This window comes from Culex quinquefasciatus, chromosome 3 (assembly GCF_015732765.1).
Source record: "Culex quinquefasciatus strain JHB chromosome 3, VPISU_Cqui_1.0_pri_paternal, whole genome shotgun sequence".
Taxonomy (NCBI): Eukaryota; Metazoa; Arthropoda; class Insecta; order Diptera; family Culicidae; genus Culex; species Culex quinquefasciatus.
The window spans coordinates 62,531,712-62,550,216 of NC_051863.1; the positions used below are offsets into that span (position 1 = coordinate 62,531,712).

The 18,505-nt window shown below is 41.3% G+C and overlaps 1 protein-coding gene across 1 annotated transcript; it reads right to left on the reverse strand.

Moving 5' to 3' along the window:
* Positions 1–643: 643 nt before the first annotated feature.
* On the reverse strand, positions 644–6,458 carry LOC119770694 (uncharacterized transmembrane protein DDB_G0289901-like). Its single transcript, XM_038266032.1, has 2 exons — positions 6,378–6,458; positions 644–2,423 (listed from the first exon to the last, which is right to left on the reverse strand). The coding sequence occupies exon 2, from the start codon at positions 2,415–2,417 to the stop codon at positions 810–812; it is 1,608 nt and encodes a 535-aa protein (XP_038121960.1). The 5' UTR covers positions 2,418–2,423; positions 6,378–6,458; the 3' UTR covers positions 644–809.
* Between the last annotated feature and the right edge of the window lie 12,047 nt (positions 6,459–18,505).

Consider the following 18,505-nt stretch of genomic DNA (forward strand, 5'->3'; position numbering starts at 1 on the left):
GGAGCGTGGACAATCGCCAACACCCCCAAGTTGTCCACGTGGTTTATGGATGGTCCCAACCCGAAAATAGCGATGCAAGAAGCAACCCAGTCAAATCAATCCGAATTCTGAAACGGAATCTAATACAATTCCGAATCGTATACAAATTCCGTTTCAAACGCAACAACCGATTCGAACACGGAACCGGTTGTTGCGTTTGAAACGGAATTTGTATACGATTCTAATTAGATTCCGTTTCAGAATCCGGATTGAGGTAACTGGGAAATCGTGTAACAAGTCAGTTTTTATGGATCTAGACTAAATCGACCCTCCTGAATCCGAATCCCGTTGATTTTCCAGATTTTGAAAGCGAACCGAGATATTCAAGAAGACGTCCACCATGGCGCCTGAATGGAAAAACCACCATTAAAGGATTGTTTAGTTCAATAAACAGGTCAAATTTGGGGTCCCTGAACTCGAATATGGGATCTGGAATACTCCTAAGTACTCAAGAAACGTGCAATCCAAGATGGCGGCCAACATGGCAAAGCTGGAACTCAGGAAATGTGCAATCCAAGATGGCGGCCAAAGATGGAGTTAGGAGCGACTGCTTAACCTGCCAAAAATACGAGAATTTCTCCTAGTCAAGATGTAAAACAAGTTATTCGTTTGTGAACATTTATTTAGGTTCCGAAAATTTAATATGATGCATCGCAAACCAAGACATGGTTAAGACAGATGTGGTCAAAAAACATTAAAAATAACAATAACAACGCTTGGTGCCGTCCGAACTGCGTCCGGAATTTACGGTATATGGCTTGGTAAAGAAATCAATAAAAATTGTGTCCGGAATTTCCGGATGGGCCTGGCCCTTGTTGCGGACCGTAGCTCCAATTGTATTGCGGCCCTTGGGTCGGACCCATTGAATAATGGTTTCCGTCCAATTGAGGGCCACGCCATTGGACTTGATGCTGTTGGGCGCTCCAGTCGCCTCCGCCGAATTGACCGACGTTATACGGACCGCCGCGATAATGCCCGCCGTAGTTCCCGCCGTACTGCCCACCGTAGTTCCCGCCGTACTGTCCGCCGTACTGCCCACCATACTGCCCGCCGTACTGCCCGCCGTAGTTCCCGCCGTACTGCCCGCCGTACTGCCCACCACCAACGAATTTTTGTTGTTGACCGTTTCGCAACAGGACACCATCCGGGCTAGGTTGGATTGAAGCAAGCTGAGCAGGGTTAAGTTCGCCCGCGGCCGCGGCTTCAGTTTGAATGTGGCCATGAGCATGCAGTTCGTAACCGTTATGATCGTCAGGATGTATTTCGGGAGCATCATGCGCTGGTTCGGTTTTGCCGGCATCTTCACCATTGACGGCTGTCATCGCAGCAATAATTTCCTCGACCGTCTGATTACGGGCAACGTGCTGGACGAGTTCCCGGTTCCCGACGGCCTCGACCTGTTCAGAATGCTCACCGGATTGAAGCGCGGCAGCTACAGCACCACCGTCAACTTCGGGCAGCTGCTGGCTGGTTACCGGACTTCCTCGTGCACCTGCGACGACAGCCTTGACCTGTCCGGAATGCTCACCGGATTGAAGCGCGGCAGCTACAGCACCACCGTCAACTTCGGGCAGCTGCTGGCTGGTAACCGGACTTCCTCGTGCACCGGCGACGACAGCCTGGACCTGTCCGGAATGCTCACCGGATTGAAGCGCGGCAGCTACAGCACCACCGTCAACTTCGGGCAGCTGCTGGCTGGTAACCGGACTTCCTCGTGCACCGGCGACGACAGCCTGGACCTGTCCGGAATGCTCACCGGATTGAAGCGCGGCAGCTACAGCACCACCGTCAACTTCGGGCAGCTGCTGGCTGGTAACCGGACTTCCTCGTGCATCGGGGACGACAGCCTTGACCTGGCCGGAATGCGCACCGGATTGATGCGCGGCAGCTACAGCACCACCGTCAACTTTGGGCAGTTGCTGCTGTCGGTGAACCGATCTTACTTGGGATCCATTTCCATCTGCGGCACCATCAATGCCTTTGATGGGAATCAAGGTGCGCTGCGGTTGACCACCCACATTTTCGCCAGCGTTGGTACGTTTTCCAACGAAGAGCAGCGACTGCTCAGAAACTTTCTCTCCAGCGTTGGCACGCGGGCGATTATCCGTGCCTTGCTGATAACTACTACCGCGCCCTGGCGGTGGGTAGGGCAAATATGCCCGGTTTATCTCAAGGTAGTGCGGTCGATCTTTCTCTTCCGCAATTCGAGAAAGATTGTCAGCACAATCTTTCAGCTGGTAGAAGAAGTTTATGGGGACTTTCACCTTGGGGGACACCGTGCAAACGTCCTGGAGCATAAGTTCCTGCGCAACTTGGCCCAATTTATTTGCTTTGGTCAACATGGCGTACAGCACGTGGGTGTCAATTGTAACCGACATGGTAGCCTGAAAATAATTAATATTAAAAAAAGTTATTTAAAACAGGAGAAAAAAGACTCGCAATAGTAGTTTATGCAACAAGTTGCAAAAAGAGGATTTTGCAACGAGTTCCATACAACATTTTTTGCAATTCCAAAAAACACACACTGAGTGAAATTTTATGTCAAATTTTCATGTATTCTTTCAATAAATCGTTTAAATCAAAAAATGTTGAAAAGTGTTACTTTTCAAAACAAGTGCTGAAAAGTTCAGCACCCATTTGAGTATTTTGAAAAGTGTTGCTATTCGATTCTGTTATTTTTGGTACAGAAAAGTAGGCTATTTCGTCGTTCAAGAATGACAGGAAAAGTAAGTAGTTTCACGACGTAATTGCAAAAAAAAACTTTTGAAGATAAGGATGTTGACAGAAGGCACAACCAATCTTTGAGTGTTAGATTTTATAAGGTAATGCTTAAATGGGAGAGCACCCAAACCTTTTTTTTCTCCAAGAAACCTTCCAGCACACACAATAAAAAATAATGTAAATTTGGAAGCTGTAATTTTCGAAGGTTGAATATTACCTCTTTTATGATGTAATTTTACCTCTTTTATGATGTAATTTTACCTCAATTTAGACGGAAAAAGTGGCATTACACCAGAAAAGTGGTAAATTTACACATTTCCAGAGGTAAAATTACACATTTTTTCTGACATAAAAGATGTACCCCTTCCCAGATGTAATATTACCATGGTTTTTTTTCTGTGCAGGATTCGAACCATTGGAATGCGAGTCCAACCACCGCACCCAAAAACGCACCTAATAAAACGGCTGGTTTCCATCTATGAAAACTAATGTCTCTTATGTAAAAACGTTACTTAATCCACCTTAAGGTGGTTGGTGCCTTCCTCATATTCATGTTATATTTTAGGTTGTATTTACAAATAATTTAAGAGTTTTTGCCTTCCTCACCTTACTGAGGAAAGGCTATAAAATCACTCGAAAAATGAACTTCTTAATTCGACCTCGTAGACCCACCTTCACGTATACCTATCGACTCAGAATCATGTTCTGAGCAAATGTCTGTGTGGATGTGTGTAGGTGGGTGGACAAAAAAATTGTCACTCGATTATCTCCGGACTGGATGAACGGATTTTGACCGTATAAGTCTCATTCGATCCGTCTTGGGGTCCCATAGGTCTCTATTTAAAATCAGCAAGTTTAGTTAAGTACTTCAAAAGTTATGCTAAAAACGATTTTTGCGTATGTCCGGAAGATTGTAAAAAGGGTGGTTTTTGCAAGAAACCCTATCATGTTATACATTTTCAGAAAGGTATTAAAAAGACCTTTCCAATGAGCCCAAAACATTGAAGATCTGACAACCCTATCAAAAGTTATTAGCACTTAAGTGTTATTTATACACTTTTTGGAGGCCGGATCTCAGATATTTCAGTAAAAATGATGTCCGGGTCCATCATGCGACCCATCATTAGTCAGATAATTGAAAGACCTTTCAAATGAGCCTAAAACATCAAGGATCTGACAACCCTATCAAAAGTTATTAGCACTTAAGTGTTATTTATACACTTTTTGGAGGCCGGATCTCAGATATTTCAGTAAAAATGATGTCCGGGTCCATCATGCGACCCATCATTAGTTAGATAATTGAAAGACCTTTCAAATGAGCATAAAACATCAAGGATCTGACAACTCTATAAAAAGTTATTAGCACTTAAGTGTTAAAAAGTTATTAGCACTTAAGTGTTATTTATACACTTTTTGGATGCCGGATCTCAGGTATTTCAGTAAAAATTATGTCTGAATCTTCCATGTGAACTTTCGTTGGATAGGTTTTTTTATCAGACCTTGCCGATGAGCCAGAAAAATTGAAGGTCTGCGAACCCTACCAAAAGAAATCAGTAATAAAATTGATTTGTTAAACATGTTAAGGGAATGTTGCTATTTTTACTGAATGTATTGACTTTATGAATGTGAGGAAGGCACCAACCACCTAAAGGTGGATTAAGTATCGTTTTTTTTATAAAATTTTGTTATATTTAATTTTTTTTTTTCATTTAAGTTATTAATAATTATTAACAGCAATTTTCAATTCTTTTTTAACCAACTCTCCCAAATAAAGGAGAAAGGGTGGCAGTGATTGAATTTAAAAGTGCTGATAAGCCAACATTACGTGCACGATGGAATTGCAAGCTGTCCCCCTAGTCTTAGTAAACAATGTCTTATGAGTTGTATATTTCAGTAAAACGTTGTGTAAATCTTTGTCGAGATACAGACCGAGATACAGACTTTTTCCAGAAGAGACGCAGACAATGCTTAAGCAATGTGGCAACCGGGCGATATGCATGCTGCGCGACTCTCGCGCGTAACCAAATAGACCCGGCCTTTGAGGTTAATCACCCTTTTTAGTAGCTACAAAAAAACTTTTTCATAGCATAACTTTAAAAGTACTTCACTAAACAGAATAAAATTTAATAGGGTCTTAGGGGACCCCAAAAGGAACAGAATAAGGCGGATCCGGCCAAAATCGGTTCAGCCAGTTCTGAGATAATCGTGTGGAAAAAAAATCATGTCTACACACATCCCAACAGACATTTGTTCAGAATTTGATTCTGAGTCGATAGGTATCGTGAAATTAAAAAGAGAGATGTGAGCCGGTAACATGGAGTAAAACTTTCGCAACTGTCATGGTAAACTTCACAGAAGCTTGACAGAAAGTTTAACTCCATGTTGCACTTTTAATTGCTCGATACGTGAAGGTATATCTAGGAGGTATATTTAAGAAGTTCATTTTTCGACTGATTTTATAGCCTTGCCTCATTGAGGTGAAGAAGGCAAAAACGCAGAGTCGATTGGTGATGGTTTTTTTTCACCACACGAAATAGTAAAGGGTCCATTTTGCCCCAATTCCCCATTTTTTAACAATTTTTCTTCGAAATCGCTCGGTTTTCAGAAAAAAGGCTTTATGCGGCCATCCAAAATACACTTAACTAATGTGAAAATGTCCCAGGAATCCAGTATAAATAACCACATGCACCGCAAAAATTATCTAGGACCCATTTAACCCCAATTCCGCTACTAATGCATTTATGGACGTTTTCATCAATTTTTTTTAAAAATCTGAAAATATTTTTATCGGAAAGATCAGACACTTTTACACAAGAATTACTTTTTGGGGCCATTCTCAAAATTTTCAGATCTTTTCGAAATAAATTTGTCCAAATTTCTAATTCAAGACTTACACTTGCCAGGGCCTACAACATGTGGGAATTCCTAGGACCGAGTTTAGTGGCAGCCTGGCAGCGCATCTGGAGACAGGTAATTAGGTATTTTTAACAAGAAAGTGGTCGTTGGCGTGCTAACTTGTCGAACGTATATTTAGGGCCAAATTGAGTTAAGGATACCATTTTGTGCAGCTCTCCATTCCTCACCTTTTGATGCTTGTGCGAACTTTTCAAGATGCTTGTTGAATAATTTTAATTTTTCACTGCATTTAAAAAACTAACACCGTAAAAGTATAGCACTAAATGTCATCTCAAACTTTCCCGAAGAAAGATAGGACTCGCTTATGAAAAAAGATAGAGTTTTTAAAAGAGGGATTCCAAAATAAGTGCTGAAAATAATATTTCTTGCCAACACTGCCAGTACTACGGGTCGGAATAGAACATTTTTCCAAGTCTTGATTTTTAACGATATAAGAAAGCAACCTAGGAAATTGGGGTTGTTTGGGGGCCGAAATGGAACCGGAAAATGCCTGTTATGATTAAATTAAGCTATTTTTGAAATTTTTCCATACACCTTCAAGCCCCTTTAATACCCATATAGCCCCAACGCTAATAGTACGGCAAATGTCCCCCCATCGGAACATCTCCCGGGAATCCGGCGGCCACTCCCACAGCCTCGTTTTTTTTATAAAACCAACTTTCCACACTTTCTTGCAAATCATTAAACAATTTATAACTTACTTTTTTCGCAGAACACACGCACTTAGAGCACACTTGAACAAAAAAACGTCTTCCCAGGACGGCCACAAGTTCGAAAAGAAACGCTATCGAGAAATTAAAAGTGAGAGTGTGTGCGTGCAACATGGAGTTAAACTTTTCAAAGTGCCATGGGAACCTTCACAGCAACTGCACAGAAAGTTTAACTCCATGTTGCACACACTCTCACTTTTAATTTCTCGATTGGATTTGCCTTTTGTTCGTTGGCGTGGCCCGTGGGTTCAGATGCGAAGGTCGAAACGAATCAATGCCCAAAGTGTTGCTTGGAAGATTAACAGTTTTGCCACTAGGTTCGCTGTTGTTCCTGTTGTTCGATAGATAAATACCCAGTCAACGCAATCGGAACTCATTAACGGAATTCAATTCGAATTATATACGTATTCCGTTTAAAACGCAGCAACCGGTTCCGTGTACGTGTATTAAAGGAAAAAATTACAGCTTTATGAAATGTTTCACCGAAAAATTACTGAAGAAGGTCTAGGAAATATGAGTACTTTTGTTAATTTGATTTGGTTAACCGCGGTGGATTTTCTTGAAATAATTCGAACTGTCAAAAATCCACCAAAACATCTACCGGTGGATACTTTTGTACCACATTTTTTGTGCGATCAATGTGGTCGATGCTTTGGTGGATTTTTGACAGTTCGAATTATTTCAAGAAAATCTACCGCGGTTAACCAAATCAAATTAACAAAAGTACTATGATATTTATTCATTAAGCTAAGTATGCAGACCGGAAGAAAGGCGGTCAAGAAAAGTTGCGCATTCATTTCGTGACCCGTAATTAGGTTTTACGCCGTGAATTCATTTGACAGCTCGCGTGCACTGTTTACATGGTAAACAACATCACGCACAACGACAATTTTGCATTGTTTTGCAAGATATTTCGAAAACCTTTAAAAAATATGGGTCGTTTCCATGACAGACAGTCTGGCCGATACAATTTAAATCGGCACTTGAAACGTACAAAAAAAGAAATACTACTGTTGGGCCAAAAGTTTCGTTGGTTGAGATACAAATATGTATTGGTGACTTTCAATAGAGAGTATAACATTTTTAAATCAAAAGTAGACCTACTTTTAATGCCACAGTACTTTTTCATATGAAAACTACTGTTACAGTCAAGGTTACAGTAGGAGTATCTAAAAAATAAAAATAAATTGTTCGCTCTACAGCATTTCCTAGAGACCTGAACCACACTTCCTATTCATTGGAATGTTGAGTTTCATGAGCCAACATAGCTAGATTGGAGCATAATTGTGACATATATATATGAAAATGATATTTTAGGGGAATTGGGTCTATAGGGCCCATTTCAAGATACCTTCCCTCAATTCAATCGGTTTTTCTGATAGCTAGAGATCTGAACCACACTTCCTATTCATTGGAATGTTGAGTTTCATGAGCCAACATAGCTAGATTGGAGCATAATTGTGACATATATATGAAAAATGATATTTTAGGGGAATTGGGTCTATAGGGCCTGTGTGGAGTGATACACCCTATTGCGGTGTAAGTGAGCGCACTGCATTAGATCCAGTTGAATAGGCCCCTCGTACGATTGGCATGACGCAGCCTTGCACTGTCAAAGCATGGATGCAGCCACACGACGGCTCGATGACAGCTGGCAATGCAAGTCCAGCTCGCGTCCTCTTTCCTCGTGTGACGCTCGGCCGGATCGGAAGCTAGACCGATTTCCCTGACGGAATCTGGACTCACACATTGGCGACCGTGACGGAGTTGCATTTTACTTTGCAATGTATAAGAATCTGCGGGAAATCGTCTGCCAAGGAAAGTGAAATGGAGGAAAATTCTATTCGTAAAAAAAGAGGCGTTAGCAAGATTGTTTACGTAAGTAGAGGGTGACAAGTGGACAAGGATTCGTGAAATGGAGATTTGTAGTTGTGTGCGGTTTTTGCTCGATGTTTAGAGCAAGTTTATTTGTTGGTGGAATTGAATTTGACAGAAAGTCAAATCATTTTCAAGAATCGCGTTGGGCACGGTGGGCATGATGGGCCCACCGTGGTAAATAGCCTGGAAGGCCGCGATTGGTGGAACATTTCTTCGCGTCGGGCACGGTGGGTCAGTTTGACCCGCCGTGGTAAATAGCCTGGAAGGCCGCGATAGTTCCGAGAAAAATAAGTCGCGTTGGGCACGGTGGGTCAGATGGGCCCGCCGTGGTAAATAGCCTGGAAGGCCGCGATTGGTGGAACATTTCTTCGCGTCGGGCACGGTGGGTCAGTTTGACCCGCCGTGGTAAATAGCCTGGAAGGCCGCGATAGTTCCGAGAAAAATAAGTCGCGTTGGGCACGGTGGATCAGATGGGCCCGCCGTGGTAAATAGCCTGGAAGGCCGCGATTGGTGGAACATTTCTTCGCGTCGGACACGGTGGGTCAGTTTGACCCGCCGTGGTAAATAGCCTGGAAGGCCGCGATAGTTCCGAGAAAAATAAGTCGCGTTGGGCACGGTGGGTCAGATGGGCCCGCCGTGGTAAATAGCCTGGAAGGCCGCGATTGGTGGAACATTTCTTCGCGTCGGGCACGGAGGGTCAGTTTGACCCGCCGTGGTAAATAGCCTGGAAGGCCGCGATAGTTCCGAGAAAAATAAGTCGCGTTGGGCACGGTGGATCAGATGGGCCCGCCGTGGTAAATAGCCTGGAAGGCCGCGATTAGTGGAACATTTCTTCGCGTCGGGCACGGTGGGTCAGTTTGACCCGCCGTGGTAAATAGCCTGGAAGGCCGCGATAGTTCCGTGAAAAATAAGTCGCGTTGGGCACGGTGGGTCAGATGGGCCCGCCGTGGTAAATAGCCTGGAAGGCCGCGATTGGTGGAACATTTCTTCGCGTCGGGCACGGTGGGTCAGTTTGACCCGCCGTGGTAAATAGCCTGGAAGGCCGCGATAGTTCCGAGAAAAATAAGTCGCGTTGGGCACGGTGGATCAGATGGGCCCGCCGTGGTAAATAGCCTGGAAGGCCGCGATTGGTGGAACATTTCTTCGCGTCGGGCACGGTGGGTCAGTTTGACCCGCCGTGGTAAATAGCCTGGAAGGCCGCGATAGTTCCGAGAAAAAATAAGTCGCGTTGGGCACGGTGGGTCAGATGGGCCCGCCGTGGTAAATAGCCTGGAAGGCCGCGATTGGTGGAACATTTCTTCGCGTCGGGCACGGAGGGTCAGTTTGACCCGCCGTGGTAAATAGCCTGGAAGGCCGCGATAGTTCCGAGAAAAATAAGTCGCGTTGGGCACGGTGGATCAGATGGGCCCGCCGTGGTAAATAGCCTGGAAGGCCGCGATTGGTGGAACATTTCTTCGCGTCGGGCACGGTGGGTCAGTTTGACCCGCCGTGGTAAATAGCCTGGAAGGCCGCGATAGTTCCGAGCAATGAGTCGCGTTGGGCACGGTGGGCATGATAGGCCCGCCGTGGTAAATAGCCTGGAAGGCCGCGATTAGTGGAACATTTCTTCGCGTCGGGCACGGTGGGTCAGTTTGACCCGCCGTGGTAAATAGCCTGGAAGGCCGCGATAGTTCCGAGAAATAATGAGTCGCGTTGGGCACGGTGGGCATGATGGGCCCGCCGTGGTAAATAGCCTGGGAGGCCGCGATTAGTGGAACATTTCTTCGCGTCGGGCACGGTGGGTCAGTTTGACCCGCCGTGGTAAATAGCCTGGAAGGCCGCGATAGTTCCGAGAAATAATGAGTCGCGTTGGGCACGGTGGGCATGATGGGCCCGCTGTGGTAAATAGCCTGGAAGGCCGCGATTAGTGGAACATTTCTTCGCGTCGGGCACGTTGAGTCAGTTTGACCCGCCGTGGTAAATAGCCTGGAAGGCCGCGATATTTCCGAGCAATAATGAGTCGCGTTGGGCACGGTGGGCATGATGGGCCCGCCGTGGTAAATAGCCTGGGAGGCCGCGATTAGTGGAACATTTCTTCGCGTCGGGCACGGTGGGTCAGTTTGATCCGCCGTGGTAAATAGCCTGGAAGGCCGCGATAGTTCCGAGAAATAATGAGTCGCGTTGGGCACGGTGGGCATGATGGGCCCGCCGTGGTAAATAGCCTGGGAGGCCGCGATTAGTGGAACATTTCTTCGCGTCGGGCACGGTGGGTCAGTTTGATCCGCCGTGGTAAATAGCCTGGAAGGCCGCGATAGTTCCGAGAAATAATGAGTCGCGTTGGGCACGGTGGGCATGATGGGCCCGCCGTGGTAAATAGCCTGGAAGACCGCGATTGTTGGAACATTTCTTCGCGTCGGTCACGGTGGGCATGATGGGCCCGTCGTGGTAAATAGCCTGGAAGGCCGCGATATTTCCGAGCAATAATGAGTCGCGTTGGGCACGGTGGGTCAGATAGGCTCACCGTGGTAACTAGCCTGGAAAACCGCGATTGGTCCAATGTGATGCTTGAAAAGCTGCGATTGATTTACTGAAATCGCGAGAGTTACGGTAGGCCAGTTTGTCCAGCCGTAGTTTAGAAAATGGTTGTGTAGAAAAGTTTGAATCAGGCAAAAGGTCGGTTATTGAAATTGCTTTGTGAAATAGTTAGAATATAGTCACAAATGCTCTTGTAATAAATTGTAGGACAAAGCTGTGCCCAGATGACGATGCTACGCTAATGACTTGGTTAAGGTTAAAGTGAGCAAATTAAAAGAAAGTGTAAGGAATATTGAAATGTTTTAAAGATTTTTTTTTTATGTCTGTGCTGGGTTTGCCAGATTGTAGTTCAATGAGGAGAGTGAAAAATAAGACTTGAATTTTTAGGTAGTCTATTGCGAGCAACTCTAAACCTCAATTACTATAGAGTAGGTTATAGGCCAGAATGGTTTAGGGAAACCGAGAAAGAAATAAAAGAGAGCGAGATAAAGCGAGAGAGAGATAGAGCAAGAGAGAGATAGAGCGAGAGAGTGATAGAGCAAGAGATAGATAGGGCGAGAGAGAGATAGAGAGAGTGATAGGTAGAGAGTGTGATAGATAGAGAGAGTAATAGATGGTTAGATAGGTAGATAGATAGATAGATAGAAAGATAGAGAGATAAATAGAGAGTTAGAGAGAGATAAATAGAGAGTTAGAGGTAGAGAGAGATAGAGGTAGAGAGAGATAGAGGTAGAGAGAGAGAGCGTGGGAGTTGGGATGGAGGTTTATGTTAAGTTAAATTATAAAATCATGACACCACAATCGTTCGTGGTCTACCTTGATTGGGAAAGATCTAGATTTGATCAGAGCTGAGATGGACAAACTAGCAGTTTCGTTAGTTGCATTAGGTGTTTTGTTTGAAAATTCTAACGTAAGCTTCTTTTTTTAAAGAAAAGTTGGCAATGAATCCAAAGGTTGCTAAGAACTATGTTGTTGGTTTTAATGGAAACTTTTGTAGATTCCATGGAATGCCGTTACGTAGTTGTGGTATTTATTTCCTAGTTCAATTGTTTCAACAATATTTTTTTAATGGAGAAGAGGAGAGATGTGTGGAGTGATACACCCTATTGCGGTGTAAGTGAGCGCACTGCATTAGATCCAGTTGAATAGGCCCCTCGTACGATTGGCATGACGCAGCCTTGCACTGTCAAAGCATGGATGCAGCCACACGACGGCTCGATGACAGCTGGCAATGCAAGTCCAGCTCGCGTCCTCTTTCCTCGTGTGACGCTCGGCCGGATCGGAAGCTAGACCGATTTCCCTGACGGAATCTGGACTCACACAGGGCCCATTTCAAGATACCTTCCCTCAATTCAATCGGTTTTTCTGATAGCTAGAGACCTGAACCACACTTCCTATTCATTGGAATGTTGAGTTTCATGAGCCAACATAGCTAGATTGGAGCATAATTGTGACATATATATGAAAAATGATATTTTAGGGGAATTGGGTCTATAGGGCCCATTTCAAGATACCTTCCCTCAATTCAATCGGTTTTTCTGATAGCTAGAGATCTGAACCACACTTCCTATTCATTGGAATGTTGAGTTTCATGAGCCAACATAGCTAGATTGGAGCATAATTGTGACATATATATGAAAAATGATATTTTAGGGGAATTGGGTCTATAGGGCCCATTTCAAGATACCTTCCCTCAATTCAATCGGTTTTTCTGATAGCTAGAGATCTGAACCACACTTCCTATTCATTGGAATGTTGAGTTTCATGAGCCAACATAGCTAGATTGGAGCATAATTGTGACATATATATGAAAAATGATATTTTAGGGGAATTGGGTCTATAGGGCCCATTTCAAGATACCTTCCCTCAATTCAAATGGTTTTTCTGATAGCTAGAGACCTGAACCACACTTCCTATTCATTGGAATGTTGAGTTTCATGAGCCAACATAGCCAGATTGGAGCATAATTGTGACATATATATGAAAAATGATATTTTAGGGGAATTGGGTCTATCGGGCCCATTTCAAGATACCTTCCCTCAATTCAATCGGTTTTTCTGATAGCTAGAGATCTGAACCACACTTCCTATTCATTGGAATGTTGAGTTTCATGAGCCAACATAGCTAGATTGGAGCATAATTGTGACATATATATGAAAAATGATATTTTAGGGGAATTGGGTCTATAGGGCCCATTTCAAGATACCTTCCCTCAATTCAAATGGTTTTTCTGATAGCTAGAGACCTGAACCACACTTCCTATTCATTGGAATGTTGAGTTTCATGAGCCAACATAGCTAGATTGGAGCATAATTGTGACATATATATGAAAAATGATATTTTAGGGGAATTGGGTCTATCGGGCCCATTTCAAGATACCTTCCCTCAATTCAAATGGTTTTTCTGATAGCTAGAGACCTGAACCACACTTCCTATTCATTGGAATGTTGAGTTTCATGAGCCAACATAGCTAGATTGGAGCATAATTGTGACATATATATGAAAAATGATATTTTAGGGGAATTGGGTCTATAGGGCCCATTTCAAGATACCTTCCCTCAATTCAATTGGTTTTTCTGATAGCTAGAGACCTGAACCACACTTCCTATTCATTGGAATGTTGAGTTTCATGAGCCAACATAGCCAGATTGGAGCATAATTGTGACATATATATGAACAATGATATTTTAGGAAAATGGAGCTAAATTCACACATTTAGTTACCAAATATTCTCACAGATGGCGCTGTTCATGGTTTGTGTCTTGGGAAGACAAGATGAGATGTGGCGGCATTAGTTCTCTCATTGGCCGCTAGAGGGCGCTGGGGTGAAAAATGGAGCTGGAGAAAAATGGAGCTAAATTCACGCAAGTACAGATGGCACACAACTTTCTGTTTCGAAAGTCATGTTCGAAACACTGTCGTGTGCAATATTGCATCAAAGTAGACGGAAAATTAAACATCCCGCATAATCAAAAACCATCGGGGGAATAGTCCAAACTATATTACTACTAAAAGAGATGTAGTTACCACATACTTAACCATTATCATATAGTTACGGCACTATACAAAACCATAACGAAACTGATCGTCAAATGATGACGTTTTTATTGAAGTAAATCTAATGATTCTAACTATTTTTAAGCTATTTGGGGTACAATAACCTTACACTAAACAGTTCGGATTGTTTAGACAACGTGACTCAACGAAAAAATGTACAAGTCCAAATAGTTCAAACAATTTATCAACTTTATTGAGAACAATATAGCAAAATTCCACAGATTTTAGATTTTTATAGTCAGAACCTGTAAGAACTAAAAACCTACTATAAATGCTATAGTAGAACACACGGCCACATTTTTTTCGATAAGTTTGTATAATCCAAATAATTTGTCAACTTACATGAAGTAAAATTACTATACACCATACTATTTTGAATTAAAAATTTCTATAAGTCCAAATAGTTCAAACAATATTTCAACAGTATGGAGTACAATTACAGTTTGTTATATAATCCAACTATATGTTAAACGATTGGTACAAAATTTCAACTTTTATCAAGTAAATTGATCACAGTCGATTCCTCTGGATGATAGAGAACCTTCAACACCCCCACTTCTCCTCAGATTATCAGAAAACTCCCCAAAAGAAGAAAAATGTTACGAGGGCTCATGAAATTGACTTTCACTATTCCAGAAAAAGTAGGCATGCTGTTCTTACCATACACCAAAAATATGTACTACATGGTGGACTATTACTGTTCACTATAAAATGAGTCAATTGTTTGGACTACTTGGACTTATCGAAAATACTTGCCCCCGAGCTTGCTCCTTCTAACACAACATGTCACCAAAACCACTGAAAAACCACCAACAGATATAGATCAATCGGATAAGGCGGCAGCAGTTCGGCAGCAACGTAAATAACATCACATATAATGGCGGTAAACATTCACCAACTATCGATAGAACTTAAAAATCAAATTTGATTATATCCGAAGTAGTTATCACAACAATTGTAGGGTTCATTTTTGCGGTCTTTTTAAAGTGTCGGCAAAGTAGTGTCGGTAAAGTAGTTTTTCAGAAACTATATAGGGAATAGTCAATTTTTTGGGCAATGACTATTTGACGTAAAATCCAAGTTTATAAAAATACTTACATATGTATGAAAACCTCATATAGTTTTCTGCCTAACAACTAATTTCTCATATAGTAAAATCGACCAAAACTATTTTGGGAATGGAATTAATGGTTTGATATATCGTACATATATAGTTGGGTTACAATTTAATGAATAGTAGAGACCATTTGATAAATAGTTGAGTAACTATTTGTCATAAAGTAGTTATATAGTTCATGACTATGCGGGTACTCCTTTATTATCACTGCGCTTCAAAGATACATAATCTCGTAACTTCCATCGGGTTGCTTTTCTGATTCACAAAATTCCCCCACTTCTGACTCAATATTTCATCACGTTGAAAACAAAAAAGGACTCTTTTAACCGCCCATCGTTTAGTTTACGAACAAAAAAGCACGAAGAACTTAATTTTTCAACGGAAACTTTAATATCATTAGATCCAAAATGTTTCAAAACGAGTCACTTCAGCAGCAAAAAATATGTCACGCTTGAGCTTGAACAAAGCCTTCTACTTTGTTTATGTTTACAGCTCTAGTGCAGTTGTATTAGTGAGGAGCAGTGGGGATCATTCGGAAATCACGTTACGCATTCTGTCTTTTCAGCACCCAGAGCAATCATGAACAAATTTAGATTACAGAAGTTACAGCACAGAGGTTAAAGTGAATGTTCCTATTATTTTACCACGGACGAAATTATACCCCACACTCGTGGTTGGCTGAGGAAAATAAAAATAATAAAAACAATCAAACCATCCACTCTAATGACCATCAGTTCTTTAGTGGTCTCTATTGCAAGTTTCTGCACGAACCTAGGAGTCCGAAGGCTTGAATAAGGAGGGCACCCAAACCTCTTTTTGCTCCAAGGAACCTTCCATCCCAGGGTTCGAACTGACGACTTTTGGATTGCGAGTCCGACCGCCGCCAGCGATTCCACCGGAGCAGGCAGGAAAATAATAATGTGCACCAAAAAAACATTCGTCTCGAAACTACCTACTTGATGGAGAAGCACGATTGTTTAATTTCCATGATTTTTCTTATTGTAAATTCCGGGTGTTAATGTAAAATTTTAAACATTTTTTTTTTAATTTAGTTTGAGTGTTTAAAGAAAAATAAAACACTCAAATCGTAGTAGTAAATTATGAATTCCTCATTGTTCAATTGCACAATTCTTTCCACTGCTCGTGGTAATACAGTCGACTCTCTGGCTGTCGATCTTCTCGATATCAATATTGCTCCATCTATCGATGAATTCTTTAGTCCCTTCAAACTGCACACTTCGATTGGCTTTATTTCTCGATATTTTCTCTTGCTTGAAGGATCTCTTCCTCGACGGTACCTTGGATTCTGTTTGCTTTAAAAATCACTTCCGGTTGTCAATATTGTCACTATCTCATGGCTTGCATAGACATTTTTCTTTGCAAAACGAAGCTTTGAAGGGTGTTTGACATTAGTTTGTTTTTGTTTGATGGACGTTGCCATGATTCTCTCCCATAGCTGGGTATCAAGAAAAAAATATATTCAATCGAGTCTTCATTTTGCATCGTTCTGTAAACTGATGATTCTCTTCCTCGACGGTCCCTTGGATATTGACAACCAGAGAGTCGACTGTATCTATAGAAAACATCAAACCTTCAAACAAATGTATAGATATCGTGCTTGCCATTTCATTAGGGCACATAACCCTTTCACACCTAATGTAAACTGTTATTTGAGTTAGGCTACCAACTGTACGGATTTTTTCCTTACCATACGGATTTTCGAACCTCTTCGTGGAATTTGTGTAGGGAATTTTACGCATAATACAGATTTGTACGGAATTTTAACAACTTTTTAATCACTGAATTGCTTTTTTGATTTGGTCGAAGCTTTTGTTAACTAGAAATTTTTTTTTCTGTGAGTTTGATTTGAAAAGGGAGAGTTTCCGGGGTTTCCTCAATTCGAACTTGATTATCAATAATTCTAGAGTTTTTGAACTATTGTCTTTCATATGTTGAAAGGACCTTTTAAAAAAACTCTAGAATTCATCTTTTAGAAATTCCTTACTAAATATATTTATCCCTTTCCAAAGGCTTTCTAAAACTTGTGAAAACATTTGAACATTTGAATTAACAAATCTAGAGTTTTTAAAGGTCCTATAAACTGTTGTATTTCACATGTTATAGGACATTTTCAATAAAAAAAACTCTGGAAAAGTGTTCGTGAAAACACTAAGAACGATATTATTCGTAAAAGCAAACTTGACATTTCGTAAACTTTTAAACGTTTAACCCACCGGCAGTCGCGTACGTGTACTTTGTACGCAGTTTGTAAGGGCACTTGTAAGAAAGGCGAAAACACGCGATTTCCCGAACATAATGATTTGATTCAAATCACAGTTTATTTTATGAATACTTTTAAACGTGCAAGTCATTAGCACTCTGATAGCATTTTGTGAAATTTGTTAGCTGTAAAAACGACACAGTTTTAAATTTTTAATTCCCAAATTTATTAAATTTAATTTATCTAAATAATTCATTGACAGTTTTTGTTATACCATGGTGTCATATCGGCAAAGTGTAGGGGAGAGTGGGGAGACTTGATCCCCTTTTTTTGTATCGCACATAACTCTGTCAATTTCTCACAAAACTATGATCTTTTTGCATGAATTGAAAGCTTAAACATTCAACTATGTTTGGCTGATAAGGGTATTTCATCAGATAAACTCTTCGAATCATGCCAAGCGTTTTAAAAAAATATTTTAAACCGGCATTTTCAAAATGTTGGGGGTAACTTGATCCCCCTTTCAACATTTTGAAGAAATCTTAAGCAAAATGTTTCTTATTCATCCAAACTTTCAATTTTCTATAAGTTACAGCTATTTCACATTAAACCTGTAAGTTTGTGTTCAAAATATAACAAGTTTTGCATGCAAAATATTTAAAAACATAAAATTTTCTTTTTTAGACCAAAATTGAGCATGTTTACAAAAGCTGGTAATTTTTGTTTACAAAACTTTTGAAAAATGGTTCAAACTGCAGTAAGTTATATACAACTATACTAAAGAAAACTATGTACGAAAACCCAGCCGAATTATTTAATCTTGAGGCTGATTCCAGTTACTGTAAAAATGCAGGGATCAAGTCTCCCTAAACGCACTTTTTTAAACAATTGATTGTAAAAATAGTATGACGATAAATTTAAAGTCAAATGCGTAAGGGTTTTCGAGTTGATAAATTTATCAAACAATTCATGTATAAAAAATATTTTTTTGAATATTTTTTGAGTGTTTTCTATACTTATCAAAACAAAGAAAAAAGATCTCTTGGAAGTTTTTTGCAGCACTTTTTAGAAAAATGTGTGTAACTCAATCTAAACATTTTTTTTATTTTTTTTCTGTTTTCTACAATGAGTTTTAGTCAATTTCGCACAACTTTTTAGAACAAAGCTAATTGTTTTACCCACATGCTGACGAGATACAGGCTTGGGATCAAGTCTCCCCGGGGATCAAGTCTCCCCACTCTCCCCTACGCATTTTTGCTCAGCAAGAGTTGGTAGCCTTACATTTGAGTGAAAGGGATACACTATTGTTTACAAAAGTTATGTGCCCTTTTG

Excerpts from the sequence above, each read along its gene's own strand:
- LOC119770694 (XM_038266032.1), bottom strand. The coding sequence starts at position 2,417 with ATGTCGGTTACAATTGACACCCACGTGCTGTACGCCATGTTGACCAAA.